This window comes from Eschrichtius robustus, chromosome 2 (genome assembly GCF_028021215.1).
Source record: "Eschrichtius robustus isolate mEscRob2 chromosome 2, mEscRob2.pri, whole genome shotgun sequence".
In the NCBI taxonomy this organism is placed as follows: domain Eukaryota; kingdom Metazoa; phylum Chordata; class Mammalia; order Artiodactyla; family Eschrichtiidae; genus Eschrichtius; species Eschrichtius robustus.
The window spans coordinates 173,756,011-173,771,108 of NC_090825.1; the positions used below are offsets into that span (position 1 = coordinate 173,756,011).

General features: G+C 62.6%; 3 protein-coding genes across 3 annotated transcripts; 2 read left to right on the forward strand and 1 right to left on the reverse strand.

Moving 5' to 3' along the window:
* Positions 1 to 1,252: 1,252 nt before the first annotated feature.
* On the forward strand, positions 1,253 to 3,088 carry PCP2 (Purkinje cell protein 2). The gene is made up of 4 exons (XM_068537102.1): positions 1,253 to 1,303; positions 1,874 to 1,988; positions 2,237 to 2,361; positions 2,969 to 3,088. The coding sequence occupies exons 1-4, from the start codon at positions 1,253 to 1,255 to the stop codon at positions 3,086 to 3,088; spliced, it is 411 nt and encodes a 136-aa protein (XP_068393203.1).
* Positions 3,089 to 3,142: 54 nt separating this feature from the next.
* PET100 (PET100 cytochrome c oxidase chaperone) lies at positions 3,143 to 4,668 on the reverse strand. Its single transcript, XM_068537101.1, has 4 exons — positions 4,608 to 4,668; positions 3,792 to 3,878; positions 3,608 to 3,640; positions 3,143 to 3,302 (listed from the first exon to the last, which is right to left on the reverse strand). Exons 1-4 carry the CDS (start codon positions 4,632 to 4,634, stop codon positions 3,219 to 3,221), a joined length of 231 nt encoding a protein of 76 aa, XP_068393202.1. The 5' UTR covers positions 4,635 to 4,668; the 3' UTR covers positions 3,143 to 3,218.
* A 248-nt stretch (positions 4,669 to 4,916) lies between these two features.
* XAB2 (XPA binding protein 2) lies at positions 4,917 to 14,463 on the forward strand. Its single transcript, XM_068537103.1, has 19 exons — positions 4,917 to 4,992; positions 6,096 to 6,244; positions 6,548 to 6,671; positions 6,905 to 7,102; positions 7,968 to 8,102; positions 8,182 to 8,346; positions 9,660 to 9,804; positions 10,259 to 10,410; positions 10,523 to 10,642; positions 10,761 to 10,892; positions 10,997 to 11,128; positions 11,232 to 11,345; positions 12,631 to 12,793; positions 12,891 to 13,081; positions 13,302 to 13,424; positions 13,509 to 13,680; positions 13,892 to 14,021; positions 14,153 to 14,256; positions 14,351 to 14,463. The coding sequence occupies exons 1-19, from the start codon at positions 4,942 to 4,944 to the stop codon at positions 14,410 to 14,412; spliced, it is 2,562 nt and encodes an 853-aa protein (XP_068393204.1). The 5' UTR covers positions 4,917 to 4,941; the 3' UTR covers positions 14,413 to 14,463.
* Positions 14,464 to 15,098: the final 635 nt, after the last annotated feature.

Sequence of the window (15,098 nt, forward strand, 5' to 3'; positions counted from 1 at the left end):
CCATGTGAAGGACACAAGGGGGACATCTGTGACAACAGAGGCACAGACTGAAGTCCTGCTGCTACAAGCCAAGGGACACCAAGGACTGCCGGCAGCCACGAGAACCCAGGGGGAGGCAAGGAAAGACCCTCTCTTCCATGCTACAGGAGTATAGCCCTGCCAACACCTCGATTCTGTACTTCCGGCCTCCAGAACTGTATGACAATAAACGTCTGTTGCTCTAAGCTACCCAGTTTGGGACACTTTGTTAAGGCAGCCTGGGAAACTAATATGTCCGGGGAGGAGCAGGACATCACGTTGGCATCTGGGTCTTGGGGCCATGGAGAGGGTGTGAATGGGGGCTCCGGATGGTGGAGGGCTGCCTGGGGAGGAGGACCAAGCTTTTCAATTAAGCAGAGGTGATGAGAGCGTGGCCCATGTATTCCGAGAAGAAACTTTAACTGGTTTCCAGAAAGGCATCCTGGGGATGGGGTGGGGTGCAGGTGGGATCCTCCCAGCAGCACCCTCTCACGGGGCGCTGAGGGAGAGCCATAGCTGCTCAGCGGAGGGGGCAGGGGCTTTCCTCCCCAGGAGTCTAGCCTCCAGTCCCTAGGCCGGGCTGGGGGGAAAGATCAGAGGAGACAGACCAACTTGGCATTGGCGGTGGGGAGACAGGAGCTACCAGACCTTCTTGTTTTGGGAGTCGGGGGTGGGCAACCAGACCAGGGGAGAGTGAGTAGAGGAAGGGTGGCCAGGAGACAGAGGCCAGCTGGTGGTGCCTCAGGGGTCCTCGGGCCCAGCTTCCCCTCCTCCCACCACCTGCGGATGGCAACTGCCTTTCTGGCAGATATGGGTGGGCAAGCTGGGCAGCTTCAGACCTCACCTCGGCTGCCCTATGGCCCTGTCCTCTCCCTAGGGGACCCAGCCAGCCCAAGCTCCCCACTGTGGGGACGCTGCTTTGGCCAACTGCTGCACCCCACCTGAGAGTCTTTGGGGCCCAGCGAGTCCTGCTGGGCCAACAATGTCCGAACCCAGGTCACCCTGCCTCCTACCCCCCACAGCAGCCCCAGCCTCATGCTGCAAAAACAATCATCTGGATCATCTTTATGGGGCTTAAGCTTGGGTGGGAGCAGATGGGGCGTGAACTGGGGATTTGGGGCTGGGTATCCACTCCCCGCCATGTCCCAGTCTCTTACAAAGCCTTCTCTGGCACGGGGCCAGGGCAGAGGCCAGTGGAGAGGTGGACAGGACCCAGGGGAGGGGAGCAGGGACAATGATGGACCAGGAAGAGAAGGAGGATGGGGGCTCGGCCTCCTGCGACAAGGTGAGCAGGCCCCGCCCCCCCCCCCCCCACCGCCAACTCAAGGACCCATGAATGACAAGGCTAATTAGTTTGTAGGGCACCTAATTAGCAAGTGAGTCTCCTGGGACCCCCGACCCAGTTGCCGCCCAAGAAGGTGCTGGTGGGCGGGAGGGTCCGAGTGCCTAACCCAACCCCAGGGCAGAGGTCAGGGCTCTCAGTGCTGACCTCCTGTGAGGTGAGGGATGCTGGGATTTAGGAGCTGTCAGGGGGACGTTCCCCTGGCTCCTGTCCCAGCCCCCGGGCCACCCCACAGTCAGGCCCCAATCTAGGACGGTGGCCCTCTCCCTCGGGGCAGCACCACGTGACGTGGCACTGCTGGTGGGGCCCCTGGGGCGGGGGCCGGGATTGAGAAGGACACTCATGTCTCATTTGGAGCAGCTCTGCAGAGCAGCACACCGGCGGGCACCATGGTGAGAGCCACAGAAGGGGCAGGGCAGGCCCGGGGGTCGGGGGGAAGCTGGCCGGCCAGGAGGGGAGTTGAGGGCTCCTCCAGCTGAGGGGCCGGCCGGACTGAGTGTGTCTGCCCCCCAGGCAGGCTCCCCAGACCAGGAGGGCTTCTTCAACCTGCTGAGCCACGTGCAGGGCGGCCGGATGGAGGAGCAGCGCTGCTCACTGCAGGCGGGGCCGGGCCCAGCCTCCGAGAGCCGTGAGAGTGGGCAGGGAGGTGTGCGGAAGTGGGTGTGATGGGGGGGCGTGCATGGGGCAAGTGGCCACCTGGGGGACCAGTGGGCAAGGGTCTGAGAAAGTGAGCAGGCAAGTGGGGACAGAGATGCCTGTGGGTTGCGGGCAGATGTGAGCATGCTTCCTGGAGGGTGTGAGTGGGGGTGGAGGGGTGGGTTGGGGGCCTCCAGCTGGGCTGTCTGAGTTCTTCCCCACGGCCTCTGCTTCATGCAGAGAGTGGCCCTGCACCCGAGATGGACAGTCTCATGGACATGCTGGCCAGTACCCAGGGCCGCCGCATGGATGACCAGCGTGTGACAGTCAGCGCCTTGCCTGGCTTCCAGCCTGTGGGCCCCAAGGTAGGTGATGTTCTGCCAGGGCTGAGGAGAGACCAGCCACACTGATCCCTCTAACCCTGCCTCCCACCCCCACCCCTGTCCATCATCTGCCCCTGGGGATGAACGCCTGGTAGGAGCGCCCACCCTGCGTACGTGCCAGTCACAAGACCCCGGCCAATCCAATACCCCAGTTCAGAGGTAGGACAAAGGCCCAGACAGGGCTGGGAAGAGATCAAGATCATGCAGGGGGCCTGTTAAAGTCAGAGCTGTGGCCAGAACTTGTGGCTCCTGCTCCCAAGTCTGAGAACTTCAAGGAGGCGAGAGAGAATAGACCCGCTCCTGGGAAGACACCTTGAGGGTGGAGGGCACGCGAGCTCATGCCCAGGACACATCCAGACACCCATGTGTCCATGTCACACGTACTCACCCACAGCTTGGGTTCTGATCAAGATCCCAGGGATGTCCCCAAGACCCATCAGCTCCCAAATACCACCCTAAATGTTGAGTAACTGAGGAGTGGAGAAGCTCAGGGATGGTGGGGGCAGATGGGGGGAGGTGGGACTCCGGTTGCCACCTGCACTGGCCAGCACTGCCCTTGGCCCTCTGGCTGACCCCTCTGCATCCACAGGATGGAGTGCAGAAACGAGCTGGGACCCTCAGCCCCCAACCCCTCCTCACCCCTCAGGACCCGACTGCACTCAGCTTCCGTCGAAACAGCAGCCCCCAGCCCCAGACACAAGCCCCATGAGGGCCTGAGGCGTCCTGGGCCCCACTTGGCCCCCCAAAGCAGACAATAAAACACTTCCACGAGCAACGAAGAACCGTGTATGTGTGTCATTCTGTGGGCGGAGAGGCAGGGATTCAGGCACTTGGAGGCCTCAGGACCTCTGCTGGGCAGCACGAAGGAGCTTTTCCTCCCGCTGCTTCCGTATCCTTTCTTTGAATTCTTCTAGCTCTTGGCGCTGGGTAAGGGAGTGGGATGGGAACGAAGGAGGGGCGTACACACCTCAGGGCCTGGACCTCTTTCCCAGCACCCCTCCCCTTAATCCCCCAGACCACCACTTCACAGTTCAGTGTCTACACTGGAAGCCTGTGCCAATTATAACCCGGGTCCAAGTGGGATTACCTTCAACCTTCAGGGAGAGGGCAGTAAGGAAATCACGTGTCCCTCCACTCTCGGTTCCCTGCCCATGACTGAGGGTCCCATCCTGGCCACAGGAACCCAGGCTCCTCCCTCCTCTGATGGGAGAAAAAGTAGGTTGCTTACCTGGTCTTCCTTCTCAGGGGGCCACAGCTCCCTCTGTAGGGACAAAGTCACAGCTGGATACACAAGCCAGGAGCCTCCAGAGCCCCACATCCGGGGCAGGGTTGGCTCAGGGGAGGCAGACACTGGTCCCCATCAGGTTGGTGCCCCATACCCTCCCCCACTCCCGGAATGAACATGTGCCCACCTTGCGCTGTACGACATAGTCCTCAAACCACTCAGCCTGATTGGCAATCCAGAACATAGCCACAGGGAAGGTGAGGTAGATGGTCATCTGGAAGGGCAGGGGTGGGATAAGAAGAGCCAGGAGTCACCCCCACCCCCCAAAACTGTGCAGAGGCTGCTTAGAGCCTGGAGGACCATCCCCTGACAGAGACCAGTGGTGCTTCCCCAGCGCCCCCAGAACCCCAAAACTCCCATCAAGGGCACAGAAGCCACACACCTTAAAGCCTAGCCTCCATAATCCAAGAGCCCCCTCCAAAAGCCCCCTCCGAGTCTGGGAGACTCCCTCTCAAAGAAAGACACACACACTCTCTCTCTCTCACACACACGCACACACACACACACTCGCCCCAGGAACAGAAAATCTCGTACTACAGTAAAGGCATCTCTTTGAGACCTCATTATCCCACCCCCAGTTAGATCCCGGAGCACATCCAGACCTAGGCCTCATTCTTCAGTCTACTCCCCTAACTCTAGGAGTATGCCTACGAGAAAGACGCACACCCACTATGACCCCGAGAGCTCCCCCAGAACCTGAAGCCTTCCTTCTTAGAGCCCCCTCCCCAGATCACCCTTCTCACAAGGCTTTCCTCACACCAGCCCTCCCAGAGCCCCGAACCCTGTGCCCCCTTCTATGGGGTTCCAACCGTAAAGGTCCCTCTCAAATCTCAGGAGCTTTCGCTCCAGAGCTCCCTCTCTCAGAGGTCCCCGTTTTCAGAGCCTCCTCCTCAACCAGGAAGACCCCGCGCTCAGGCCTGCAACCGCTCCATTCCTCACTGACCCGAAACACCTCCAGCTTCACCCCCATCTCGCTCTTCTCAGGCTTCAAAGCCACTTCCGCCCAAAGCCAACCATCCAGCAAGACAGCAGCTCATTGGGAGTCCGAGGGTTCCACTGCTGAACCTGATTGGTCCGATGAGCTTCGTGATGACGTCATATTCGGGCGCTTCTTCTCTGCTTCCGGTAGCTGGACGTCTACGTGAAAGTCAACAACGCAGGGCGCGCAATCGGGAAGGGTTCAACCAATAGGAAATGGGCCTGGTTCGAGGGGGCGGGCCTTCAGCCGGAGACGTCATTATAACGCGACTCCTGCGCGTACCTGGAGTGCCAGGGAAATGGTGGTGATGGCGCGCCTCTCGAGGCCCGAGCGGCCGGACCTTGTCTTCGTGAGTCCGCGGCGGGCCCGGGGGTGGCCTGCCTGGGGGCACTGGGACTTAGATGCCTCAGGAGATTCGGGCCTGGCCGCCCGGGGGATCTAGGCCAAAGTTATGCCGGTCTGAGGGCAGGAGGACCCTTACGGGCCAGAGACCGGATCATGATGTACGGACCAGGCTGGTCAGGAGCAAAGGTCTGGTGCTAGAGCCCAGGTGACCTGAGTAAAGAGCAGGTGGTTGAAGTTAAGGGCCTGGCGTCCTGGGCCTGGGGCGGAAATGGGAGTGGGCGAGAAGGGAGACTCGCGTAGCTCAATCTTGAGAGGCCTGGTGTTTGAAGTAAAGGCATGACGACCAGTCCAGGTCTCTGGTTTCAGTGGTAAAATCTTGGTGTCTTGGGTAACGGTCTAGGTTTGGTCCTGAGCGTTATAGTTTCTGGGATAAGGGCATGGTGTCTGGACCGGGAGAACCCTGGAATCAGAAGTAAAGACCGGGTGATGTGGAGCTGATCAGGCGATGGCCCGTGGAATCCTGAAGAGCCAAAGGCTTGGTGTTTGAAGTTGAAGCCTGGCATCTTCACTAGATTCTTGGTGTCTCGAGTTAAAGGCTAGGCATCTTGTACATACTTTTCTTTTTGAGATAAGGGTCTAGCTTCTAAGTTCTGGGGCAGAGTTGAGCTAGACTCTGGCTAGCGAGGGCCTGAGGTGCCAAACGTCTGGTGTCTGGGAAGAGCCATGTTGTGAGGAGGTGACACTTGACGTCTAGGGCAGAGGCCTGGCGTCGGACCAGGGTCTTGGTGGCAAAAGAGTCTGGTGATCTGGGCCAGAGAGTGGATAGCTTGATTAGGAAGGCCAAAAGAGTGATGTCTGGGTGACAGTCTCATATCTGGCCTAGAACGCTATGACCAAGGAGTCTGATGGTCTGGGTCAGATTGTAGCCAGTAGTATTCTGAAGGGTCTGGACCAGATTCCTGGTATCTGGGTGTCTGGTGACCGGGCTCCCGATGGTGGGGAGTGGGATCTGGGACCTGGGGAGGGGTCTGGAGTTTGGAGTGGAGTCGTGCTGCACGCAGGCTCTGAGAACAGGTCTGTCTTCTCCCCGTACCCCGGCCCTGGCAGGAGGAGGAGGACCTCCCCTATGAGGAGGAAATCATGCGGAACCAGTTCTCCGTCAAATGCTGGCTCCGCTACATTGAGTTTAAGCAGGGTGCCCCGAAGCCCAGACTCAATCAGCTGTATGAGCGGGCGCTGAAGTTGCTGCCCTGCAGGTGAGATTGGTTGCAGCTGCCCTGCCTGCCGCAGCCCCACACCCACCCCGCCTTATCCAGTCACCCCAGAACCTGCTAGTAGGTCCCACGTGACTGCTATGTGTTGTGTCGCCGAGTATACATCCCCTGATCAGTGAGCACACCTTCCCTGACGTCCCGGCCATTCTCCCATCGCAGAGACTTGTCACCCCTCCCTGGGCCCCTTCTCCCAGCACTTGTCTCGTGGGGCAGAATGAAGGGTCCCGAGGTCCATAAAGCTGACCAATCGCTGTCTGCCCCTCCCCTCTCCCCCCATCCCCCCAGCTACAAACTCTGGTACCGCTACCTGAAGGCGCGCCGGGCACAGGTGAAGCATCGCTGTGTGACCGACCCTGCCTACGAAGATGTCAACAACTGCCACGAGAGGGCCTTTGTGTTCATGCACAAGGTGGGGAGGGGGCCTGGCTGGGCCAGGGGGTGAGTGGGGAGGTGGGGCTCAGAGTCCACAGAGGTGGACAGAGCAGGGGGTTGGAGTCCTGTGGCCTCTGTGCACTCAGGGTTGAGCGAGACTTGGTTCCAGGGGGACGGGAGTTCCGGGTCCTGCTGCAATGGACATCTGGTGTCTTTATGGCCTGGTGGTGGTGCTGACAGCTCAGACCCTGCCTCTCCCCACACCTCCAGATGCCCCGGCTGTGGCTAGATTACTGCCAGTTCCTGATGGACCAGGGACGCGTCACACACACGCGCCGCACTTTCGACCGTGCCCTCCGAGCGTTGCCCATCACACAGCACTCTCGTATTTGGCCCTTGTACCTGCGCTTCCTGCGCTCACACCCCCTGCCTGAGACCGCTGTGCGGGGCTACCGGCGCTTCCTCAAGGTAAGCCCCTCAGTGGGCGAGATGGGACCAGGCTCAGGCAGGTGGGCCAGTTCCCCCAGGTCAAGACTTTCCAGAAACTGGCTTGTTGGGACACTGTCTGCCCTAACAGACAATATGGGAACAAGGCTTCTTAAGACAGAGTTTTATTTGCGAGTTCTGTGTTTAATCTCCAGACAGTTTGCTAGTTACCACATCAAGCATTAAGACAGGTGCCGGGGACAGCGTGGCTAAGACAGTCGCTGCCTCCACGGAGCTTTCAGTCTAACTTTGCAGACAGATGCATATGACCTGACCACACAAATCAGAGTAAAAGTGCAACCATGGGAGGGCAGGGAATAGGAGATAAACGACTAGGGAAACAGATAACAGGCAGGGCTGAGAGTCGAGGTGCAAATAGCGGGGAGGCATTGTGCAGTTTTCCTGAACTTATAATGTCTCTTATGCGTCGTGAAATGCTTAGCATAGTACTGTTTAGGGGCTTGTGATGAAAGCAAGTCTTGGCCTGTGCAGGCTGGACCACTGATGTCTGAGCTAGACCAGTCAGGACTGAGACTGGACCAGTGGGGCCCAGGTTGGACCAGTCAGGGCTGGGGCTGGACCAGTCAGGGCTGGCGCTAAACCAGTGGGGCCCAGGCTGGACCAGTCAGGACTGAAACTAGACCAGTCGGGGCCCAGGCTGGACCAGTCAGGGCTGGAGCTGGACCAGTGCGGCCCAGGCTGGACAGGTGTGGCTGTGAGTGGGTGTGCGGGGCGAGCTCTTGCCCGGAACAGTGGTGGGCGGCTGACAGAGAGCCCAGAGTGGGAGGGGGCACGGTGGCATGGCCCCGTGGCCCCACTGACAGCTGGCGGGTGGGTGGGTTCCCAGCTGAGCCCCGAGAGTGCCGAGGAGTACATCGAGTACCTCAAGTCGAGCGACCGGCTGGACGAGGCCGCACAGCGCCTGGCCACCGTGGTGAACGACGAGCGCTTCGTGTCCAAGGCCGGCAAGTCCAACTACCAGGTGGGCCCCGGGGTGGCGGCTGGGCGGGAGGGCTCGCCCCCTTAGGGACAAGGGTGACGCTTCTTCCCGTGTCTTGCAGCTGTGGCATGAGCTCTGCGACCTCATCTCCCAGAACCCAGACAAGGTGCAGTCTCTCAGTGTGGACGCCATCATCCGCGGGGGCCTCACCCGCTTCACCGACCAACTGGGCAAGCTCTGGTGCTCGCTGGCCGACTACTACATCCGCAGCGGTCACTTCGAGAAGGTGCTTGAGCACGCGGGGCTCCGGGAGCGGGGCGGGGTCTGCCTCCAGCACATAGTATTGGGGGATGCCTGAGGACACGCATGTGAGCAGAAAACGTGCACATGGACCGCTTGGGCACACGTGTGCGTGTGTGCGCCGTGCACATTTACCTTTCTGAAGGCGGGGAGGGGCAGGCGTCACGGCCCTGCTGGCGAGTGCACCCACCTCAGGCCAGCCAGACCTGGATCTCTCTGCTCTGGCCTTGGACCTGCTTCAGCTTGGGTGGCCTCATTTGCAGAATGAGAGCAACAGTCACTTCCTTGCCTGCTGGGACTCAGGCACCGAGCGGGTGTCCGGTGTGAGGGTCCCTCTGAGGCGTTGGTGTTTCTGTCAGTGTCCGTGTTGGCTGTTCTTCTCATCGGGCCATGGAGTGGCGAGCTTGGGGCCGGGCGGGGGCGGGGTGTGGAGCTCTGAGAGGTCCCCAGAGGGGCTGGCTTGGGACTGGCTGGGGAGGGGGTGGGCCGGGGGGAGCAGAGTGAGAGGGAGGGGCTGCAGTCGGGGCTCAGAGGGGGTGGTGAAGGACTGGGAAGGGGGAGCCCTGCAGGCTGAGGAGGGGCGGGCTGTGTCCTGCTGCGGGGAGCCGCCAGCCAGCCAGCCGCGAGCAGGACATAGGCCTGACCAGGTGTGTGTCTTACAAAGACCCTTCAGGCTGACACTTTGAGCAGAACGCACAGGCCGAGGCCGGCAGCAGGAGACCGGCCAGGAGGCTGCTGGAGCCAGCGGCCAGGCAGAGGCAGAGGGGCAGGATCAGCCAGGGACAGGGGCAGAGTGACGGGCCCGCCCTTGGTGGGGATGCGCCTCGCCCATGCCAGCACTTTCCTTTCATGCTGCCCTCGGGGGTTGGTGGGCGGGTGACTGGGAGAATGTGAGCTGGAGAAGGGGGGTCCGGCAGGCGTGAGGGGTACTTTGTAGCAACGACTGAGCACTCCATGGCAAGCTGAGGTTAGGGTCCCTGCAGGGTGGCTGGTCGCCTGTTGGGTCTCACTGGGGCCAGACCCTTTGTGCATCTCACTCGAGCCCCACAGTGAGTCTGCATGAGGGGCTGTCACCGTTGGTTTACTGATGAGGAGCCGAGGCCCCCAGCTCACTCTGGCAGAGGAGGGGAGGGGAGCTCCGACCATGGCTGGGCACTGACGGAGCTGGGTGGGCCCGGGGAAGGCCCTGCAGCGGTGCCGATTTGGGACTGGTGCCAAGGGCGGTGCTGCCGGATGCCCTGTGTCCATGCGGTGGGCACACGTGCCCCTCCCCTGCCAGCACTTTCCCCATCCCCACAGGCGCGGGACGTGTACGAGGAGGCCATCCGGACCGTGATGACCGTGCGGGACTTCACCCAGGTGTTCGACAGCTATGCCCAGTTCGAGGAGAGCATGATCGCGGCGAAGATGGAGACTGCCTCGGAGCTGGGGCGGGAGGAGGAGGGTGAGCAGGAGGGGTGGACCGCAGGGGCTGGGTCAGGGGAGACGTGGGTCTTGGAGTCAGAGGCCAGCAGGGAGGGAGTCTGAATGGGCGGTGCGGGTGGCATGTCAGCAGGTAGCCAGGACTGGGAACACATCTCAGTGGGGCTTGGGCCAGACACTGGCGGGAAGGGAGAGCTGGGTGGACAGCAGGGGTGGGGAGGGGGGCCTGGGCCAGAGCTTGGCCGGGAAGAAGGGCTGGGGGGCATGGTGGGGATTGGAGGGGGTTCCAGAGTAGGCTGGCCCCGGGGCAAGCATGGGGTCAGGGTGGCCCTGGGGCAGCTCAGGGAGGGAGTGCCCGGATGGACAGTGCGGGGGAGCTGGGGGCTGAAGGGAGAGAGAGCTGAGAGACGGAGGTGGCCAGGGGGCCGTGTGCTGAGGCCTCCCCCCCTGCTCCCGGCTTTTCCCACGGGTCCCAGACGACGTGGACCTGGAGCTGCGCCTGGCTCGCTTTGAGCAGCTCATCAGCCGGCGGCCCCTGCTCCTCAACAGCGTCCTGCTGCGCCAGAACCCGCACCACGTGCACGAGTGGCACAAGCGCGTGGCCCTGCACCAGGGCCGCCCGAGGGAGGTACGTGGCGGCCCCGCCCCCAGGGGCATCATCCGCGCCCCGCCCTCCGTCCCCAGGCCCCGCCCTCCCCGACCAGGGCCCCGCCCAGCCTGAGCCCACCCCTCCTGCCCAGATCATCAACACGTACACGGAGGCCGTGCAGACGGTGGACCCCTTCAAGGCCACTGGCAAGCCCCACACCCTGTGGGTTGCGTTCGCCAAGTTTTACGAGGACAACGGGCAGCTGGATGACGTGAGTGCTGTGTCGCCTGTGTGTCTCGCATGTACTAGTACTTACAGGTCCTCCGCCCCCGCGCCCACAGGCGGGGCGGGCGGGCAGGGTCTCAGCCTGGCCTCTGCCCGCCCCACAGGCCCGCGTCATCCTGGAGAAAGCCACCAAGGTGAGCTTCAAGCAGGTGGACGACCTGGCCAGCGTGTGGTGCGAGTGTGGCGAGCTGGAGCTGCGGCACGAGAACTACGACCAGGCCTTGCGGCTGCTGCGAGTAAACACAAGCCCGGGATGGGGGTGGGTGGGGGAGCCTCAGGGTGTGTGATCTGGTCCTGGACACCCGCCGTGGGTTTCCCCCTGCTGGCACTGCCCGTGCAGAAGGCGACGGCGCTGCCCGCCCGCCGCGCCGAGTACTTCGACGGCTCGGAGCCCGTGCAGAACCGCGTATACAAGTCTCTGAAGGTGTGGTCAATGCTGGCCGACCTGGAGGAGAGCCTCGGCACCTTCCAGGTGAGCTGCCAGGATGGGATGGGAGCGTGGGATGGGACACGCCCCGCGGGGGGCCGCTGACTCCGCCCCCGGGACACGCTCTGACCGGCCCCCTGCCCCACAGTCCACCAAAGCCGTCTATGACCGCATCCTGGACCTGCGCATCGCCACGCCCCAAATCGTCATCAACTACGCCATGTTCCTGGAGGAGCACAAGTACTTTGAAGAGAGCTTCAAGGTGAGGGGACCCTGGATGGCATTGTCCCCTACCCGGGCTGCCATCACCACCGATCGGGAGGCTTAAACAACAGAGATGTGTTTTCTCAGTCCTGAAGGTCGGAAGCCCGAGATCAAGGTGTCGGCAGGGCTGGTTTCCTCCGAGGCCCCTCTCCTTGGCTTGTAGAGGCTGCCTTCTCACTGTGTCTTCACATGGACACCTTTTTGTGCGTTTCTGGTGTCCCTCCTGTGCCCAGATCTGCTTTTGTGAGGCTGTCAGTTGTATTGGAATGAAATTTACCCTAACGATCTCATTTTTTTTAAAAATTTATTTATTTTTGACTGCATCGGGTCTTTGTTGGTTGGCTCGGGCTTTCTCTAGTTGCGGTGAGCGGGGGCTACTCTTCGTTGCGGTGTGCGGGCTTCTCATTGCGGTGGCTTCTCTTGCTGCGGAGCACGGACTCTAGGCACACGGGCTTCAGTAGTTGTGGCACACGGGCTCAGTAGTTGTGGCTCGCTGGCTCTAGAGCGCAGGCTCAGTAGTCGTGGCGCACGGGCTTAGCTGCTCCGCGGCATGTGGGATCTTCCCGGACCAGGGCTCAAACCCGTGTCCCCTGCTTTGGCAGGCAGATTCTCAACCACTGCGCCACCAGGGAAGTCCTCTCAGTTTAACTTAGTTACTCCTTTAAAGATCTTATCTCAGAACACAGTCTCGTTCTGAGGTACGGGGAGTTAGGGTTTCAACTTGAATTTGGGGGGACACAGGTCAGCCTGTCACAGGCACGGAGTTCTGCCTCTGTGTGTGGGGGTGTCCCTGCCTTGCTGTTCAGGCTACGGGTTGTAGGCACGTGGGGTGTTTTCCACGTGCATGTGTACGTGTGGCAGGGCTTTGCCCCACTGTCTGAGGTTTTGTCGTGTACACGTGGGGACTGTGCACATACGTGGACGGGGAGGTCATGCACGCACGCGAGTGCCGCCGCTGCCTGAGTGGCAGGCCCCGCCCCTCTGCCTGGGTGGTGAACCGCCTTCCAGGACACCGGGCTCCAGTGTCTGCCGAGCTGAGGTTCCACGCGCCTCTTCAGCCACAAAGTCACTGACTGATCTCAGTGAGTCCTAGTCCAGCTCTGTCTTTGGGGTCCTTGCAGTCTGTCCAGGGAGACAGGCAGCACAGAGACCCTTCTGGCTGCGCTCTGATCGCGTGATCACAGGGAGAAGTGGGATGGGGAGGGGTGGGCAGACAAGGGGCCCACTTGCTGAGCCCTAAGGAGTCTCCCCCTGCGGACTCACACGACTCCCCCTCGGGGCAGGCGTACGAGCGCGGCATCTCGCTGTTCAAGTGGCCCAACGTGTCCGACATCTGGAGCACCTACCTGACCAAGTTCATCGCCCGCTACGGGGGCCAGAAGCTGGAGCGGGCACGGGACCTCTTTGAGCAGGCGCTGGATGGCTGCCCTCCCAAATACGCAAAGAGTGAGGAGGGCCAGGCAGGCTCAGTGTGGGGGTGGGGGGGGATCACGGGCCCAGCCACTGACCTCTGACCCCCCCACCCCGCTGCATCCCGTCACAGCCCTGTACCTGCTGTACGCGCAGCTGGAGGAGGAGTGGGGCTTGGCCCGGCACGCCATGGCCGTGTACGAGCGTGCCACCAGGGCCGTGGAGCCTGCCCAGCAGTACGACATGTTCAACATCTACATCAAGCGGGCAGCCGAGATCTACGGGGTCACCCACACCCGCAGCATCTATCAGAAGGCCATCGAGGTGCCCGCCGCAGGGGGTGGGGTGGGGAGCTGGGGGTAGGGAGGGGGAAGAAGGGGTCCTGTAGGCGAGGGATCCGAGCGAGCCTGCGCGATGCGTCTGTGGGGAGGCCTGCCCGCCCATGGGCCGGCCTGGTGTGCTGGGAACCACCGGGGCTCCCCGAGAGGGGCGGCCCCCTCCGCCTCACATCCCACCCTCCCTGATCCCTCCCGACCCCGCCCAGGTGCTGTCAGACGAGCACGCCCGGGAGATGTGCCTGCGGTTTGCGGACATGGAGTGCAAGCTCGGGGAGATCGACCGCGCCCGGGCCATCTACAGCTTCTGCTCGCAGATCTGTGACCCCCGGGTAGGGACGGGTCCCGGGCCCGTGGGTGTGGGAGTCTGCGGCTGAGCCAGCCGGCTCACGTCCCCCGGCCCCGCCCCTCCGCAGACGACCGGGGCCTTCTGGCAGACGTGGAAGGACTTCGAGGTCCGGCACGGCAACGAGGACACCATCCGGGAGATGCTGCGGATCCGCCGCAGCGTGCAGGCCACGTACAACACTCAGGTCAACTTCATGGCCTCCCAGATGCTCAAGGTGTCGGGCAGCGCCACGGGCACTGGTGAGCAGCTGCGGCCCAGTGCGGGTCTCCCGGGTCTGGGAGCATCAGGGTCTCCTCTGCCTTCCGTGCCTCAGGCTGGGAACGCCTCGAGGGCCGGGGCCTCAGGCCCAGGTCGGGGGGCGCCCGGCGGCACCCAGGCCGACGCAGGCACCTAAGGCAGTGTCTGAGGACAGCCTGCCCACGGCATCCGACCCCCACGCTTCCCCCGCAGTGTCCGACCTGGCCCCCGGGCAGAGCGGCATGGACGACATGAAGCTGCTGGAACAGCGGGCCGAGCAGCTGGCGGCTGAGGCCGAGCAGGACCAGCCCTCGCGGGCCCAGAGCAAGATCCTGTTTGTGAGGTGAGGGCGGGGCGGCGGAGCGGGGCTGGGAGCGAGCCAGCTCTTCAGCAGGGGAGGCGCGGGGAGGCTGGGGGGCTGCCGGGCCCAGCTGAGCAGTGTGGCCGCCTCCCCCGGCCGCCTACCTTCCCCAGGAGTGACGCCTCCCGGGAGGAGCTGGCCGAGCTGGCCCAGCAGGCCAACCCGGAGGAGATCGAACTGGGCGAGGACGAGGACGAGATGGACCTGGAGCCCAACGGTAAGAGGCCGGCTGGCCAGGCGGGGTGGTGGGCGGAGGCGGGGGCAGGACCCCCTCCTGGAAGGTGACCGAGTTCTCCTCGCCTCACCCCCAGAGGTGCGTCTGGAGCAGCAGAGCGTGCCGGCCGCCGTGTTCGGGAGCCTGAAGGAAGACTGACTCCCACCCCCTACCCCCTCCACTGCTCCCCCAGTGAAGCTTGTGTTCGTACGTTCTGGTCTGAGCCTCCTTCCTCCCCGACCTCTCCTACTGCCTAGGTGCCCGTGGGATTTCCAGCTCAGTGCCGCCCTGCCCCCCACCCCACCCCCCAGAGTGGCCGGTGTGGGGAGGCGGGGCAGCTGGGCTCTGGGCCAGGGCACACGCTCCACCCTAACCCCGCAGAGCCAGTTCTGGGCTCTGAGAGGCCAGTCTCTCTGCCGCCTGAGGCCCTGAGCCTGGAGGGGGCCCCTGTCCCCCTCCCTATCAGCAAGTAGAGATACTCAGCCTCCCCACCACTAACCCTTCTTCCCTGGGTGAGGGCACCCCCTCCCCTTGGGCAGAGACTGGGCTGAGAGCTCCGGAGGCAGGCGGGCCCCAGCCAGCTCTGTGATCTTAGCGAGGCGCTTCTCTCCCTGGACAGCTGCCAGGAGCCAGACCTCAGCCATGGGCCGTGGCCTAGGTGTGGTCCTTAGTCCTAAGCTCTGGGAAGCCATTAGCGGGCTCTAAGCTAGTAAAGGATTTTAAGCATTCAGGGACTTAATCAGATTTGTGCCCTGAACAGGCCAGGCAGGCTGCTGTGGGGACCGGCTTGTGGCAGGAGGTGACTGGGGGCGCAGTCACGGGCACAGAGAGAGGCGAGCGAGCCA

Coding starts and splice junctions, on each gene's coding strand:
- PCP2 (XM_068537102.1), top strand. CDS start 1,253: ATGATGGACCAGGAAGAGAAGGAGGATGGGGGCTCGGCCTCCTGCGAC. Junction 1,989..2,236: donor GGGCCCAGCCTCCGAGAGCC/GTGAGAGTGGGC, acceptor TGCTTCATGCAG/AGAGTGGCCCTGCACCCGAG. Junction 2,362..2,968: donor TCCAGCCTGTGGGCCCCAAG/GTAGGTGATGTT, acceptor CTGCATCCACAG/GATGGAGTGCAGAAACGAGC.
- PET100 (XM_068537101.1), bottom strand. CDS start 4,634: ATGGGGGTGAAGCTGGAGGTGTTTCGG. Junction 3,879..4,607: donor TGAAGCTGGAGGTGTTTCGG/GTCAGTGAGGAA, acceptor CTGCCCTTCCAG/ATGACCATCTACCTCACCTT. Junction 3,303..3,607: donor CCCCTGAGAAGGAAGACCAG/GTAAGCAACCTA, acceptor TCCCTTACCCAG/CGCCAAGAGCTAGAAGAATT.
- XAB2 (XM_068537103.1), top strand. CDS start 4,942: ATGGTGGTGATGGCGCGCCTCTCGAGGCCCGAGCGGCCGGACCTTGTC. Junction 8,347..9,659: donor GCAGCGGTCACTTCGAGAAG/GTGCTTGAGCAC, acceptor CCATCCCCACAG/GCGCGGGACGTGTACGAGGA. Junction 10,643..10,760: donor ACAACGGGCAGCTGGATGAC/GTGAGTGCTGTG, acceptor CCCGCCCCACAG/GCCCGCGTCATCCTGGAGAA.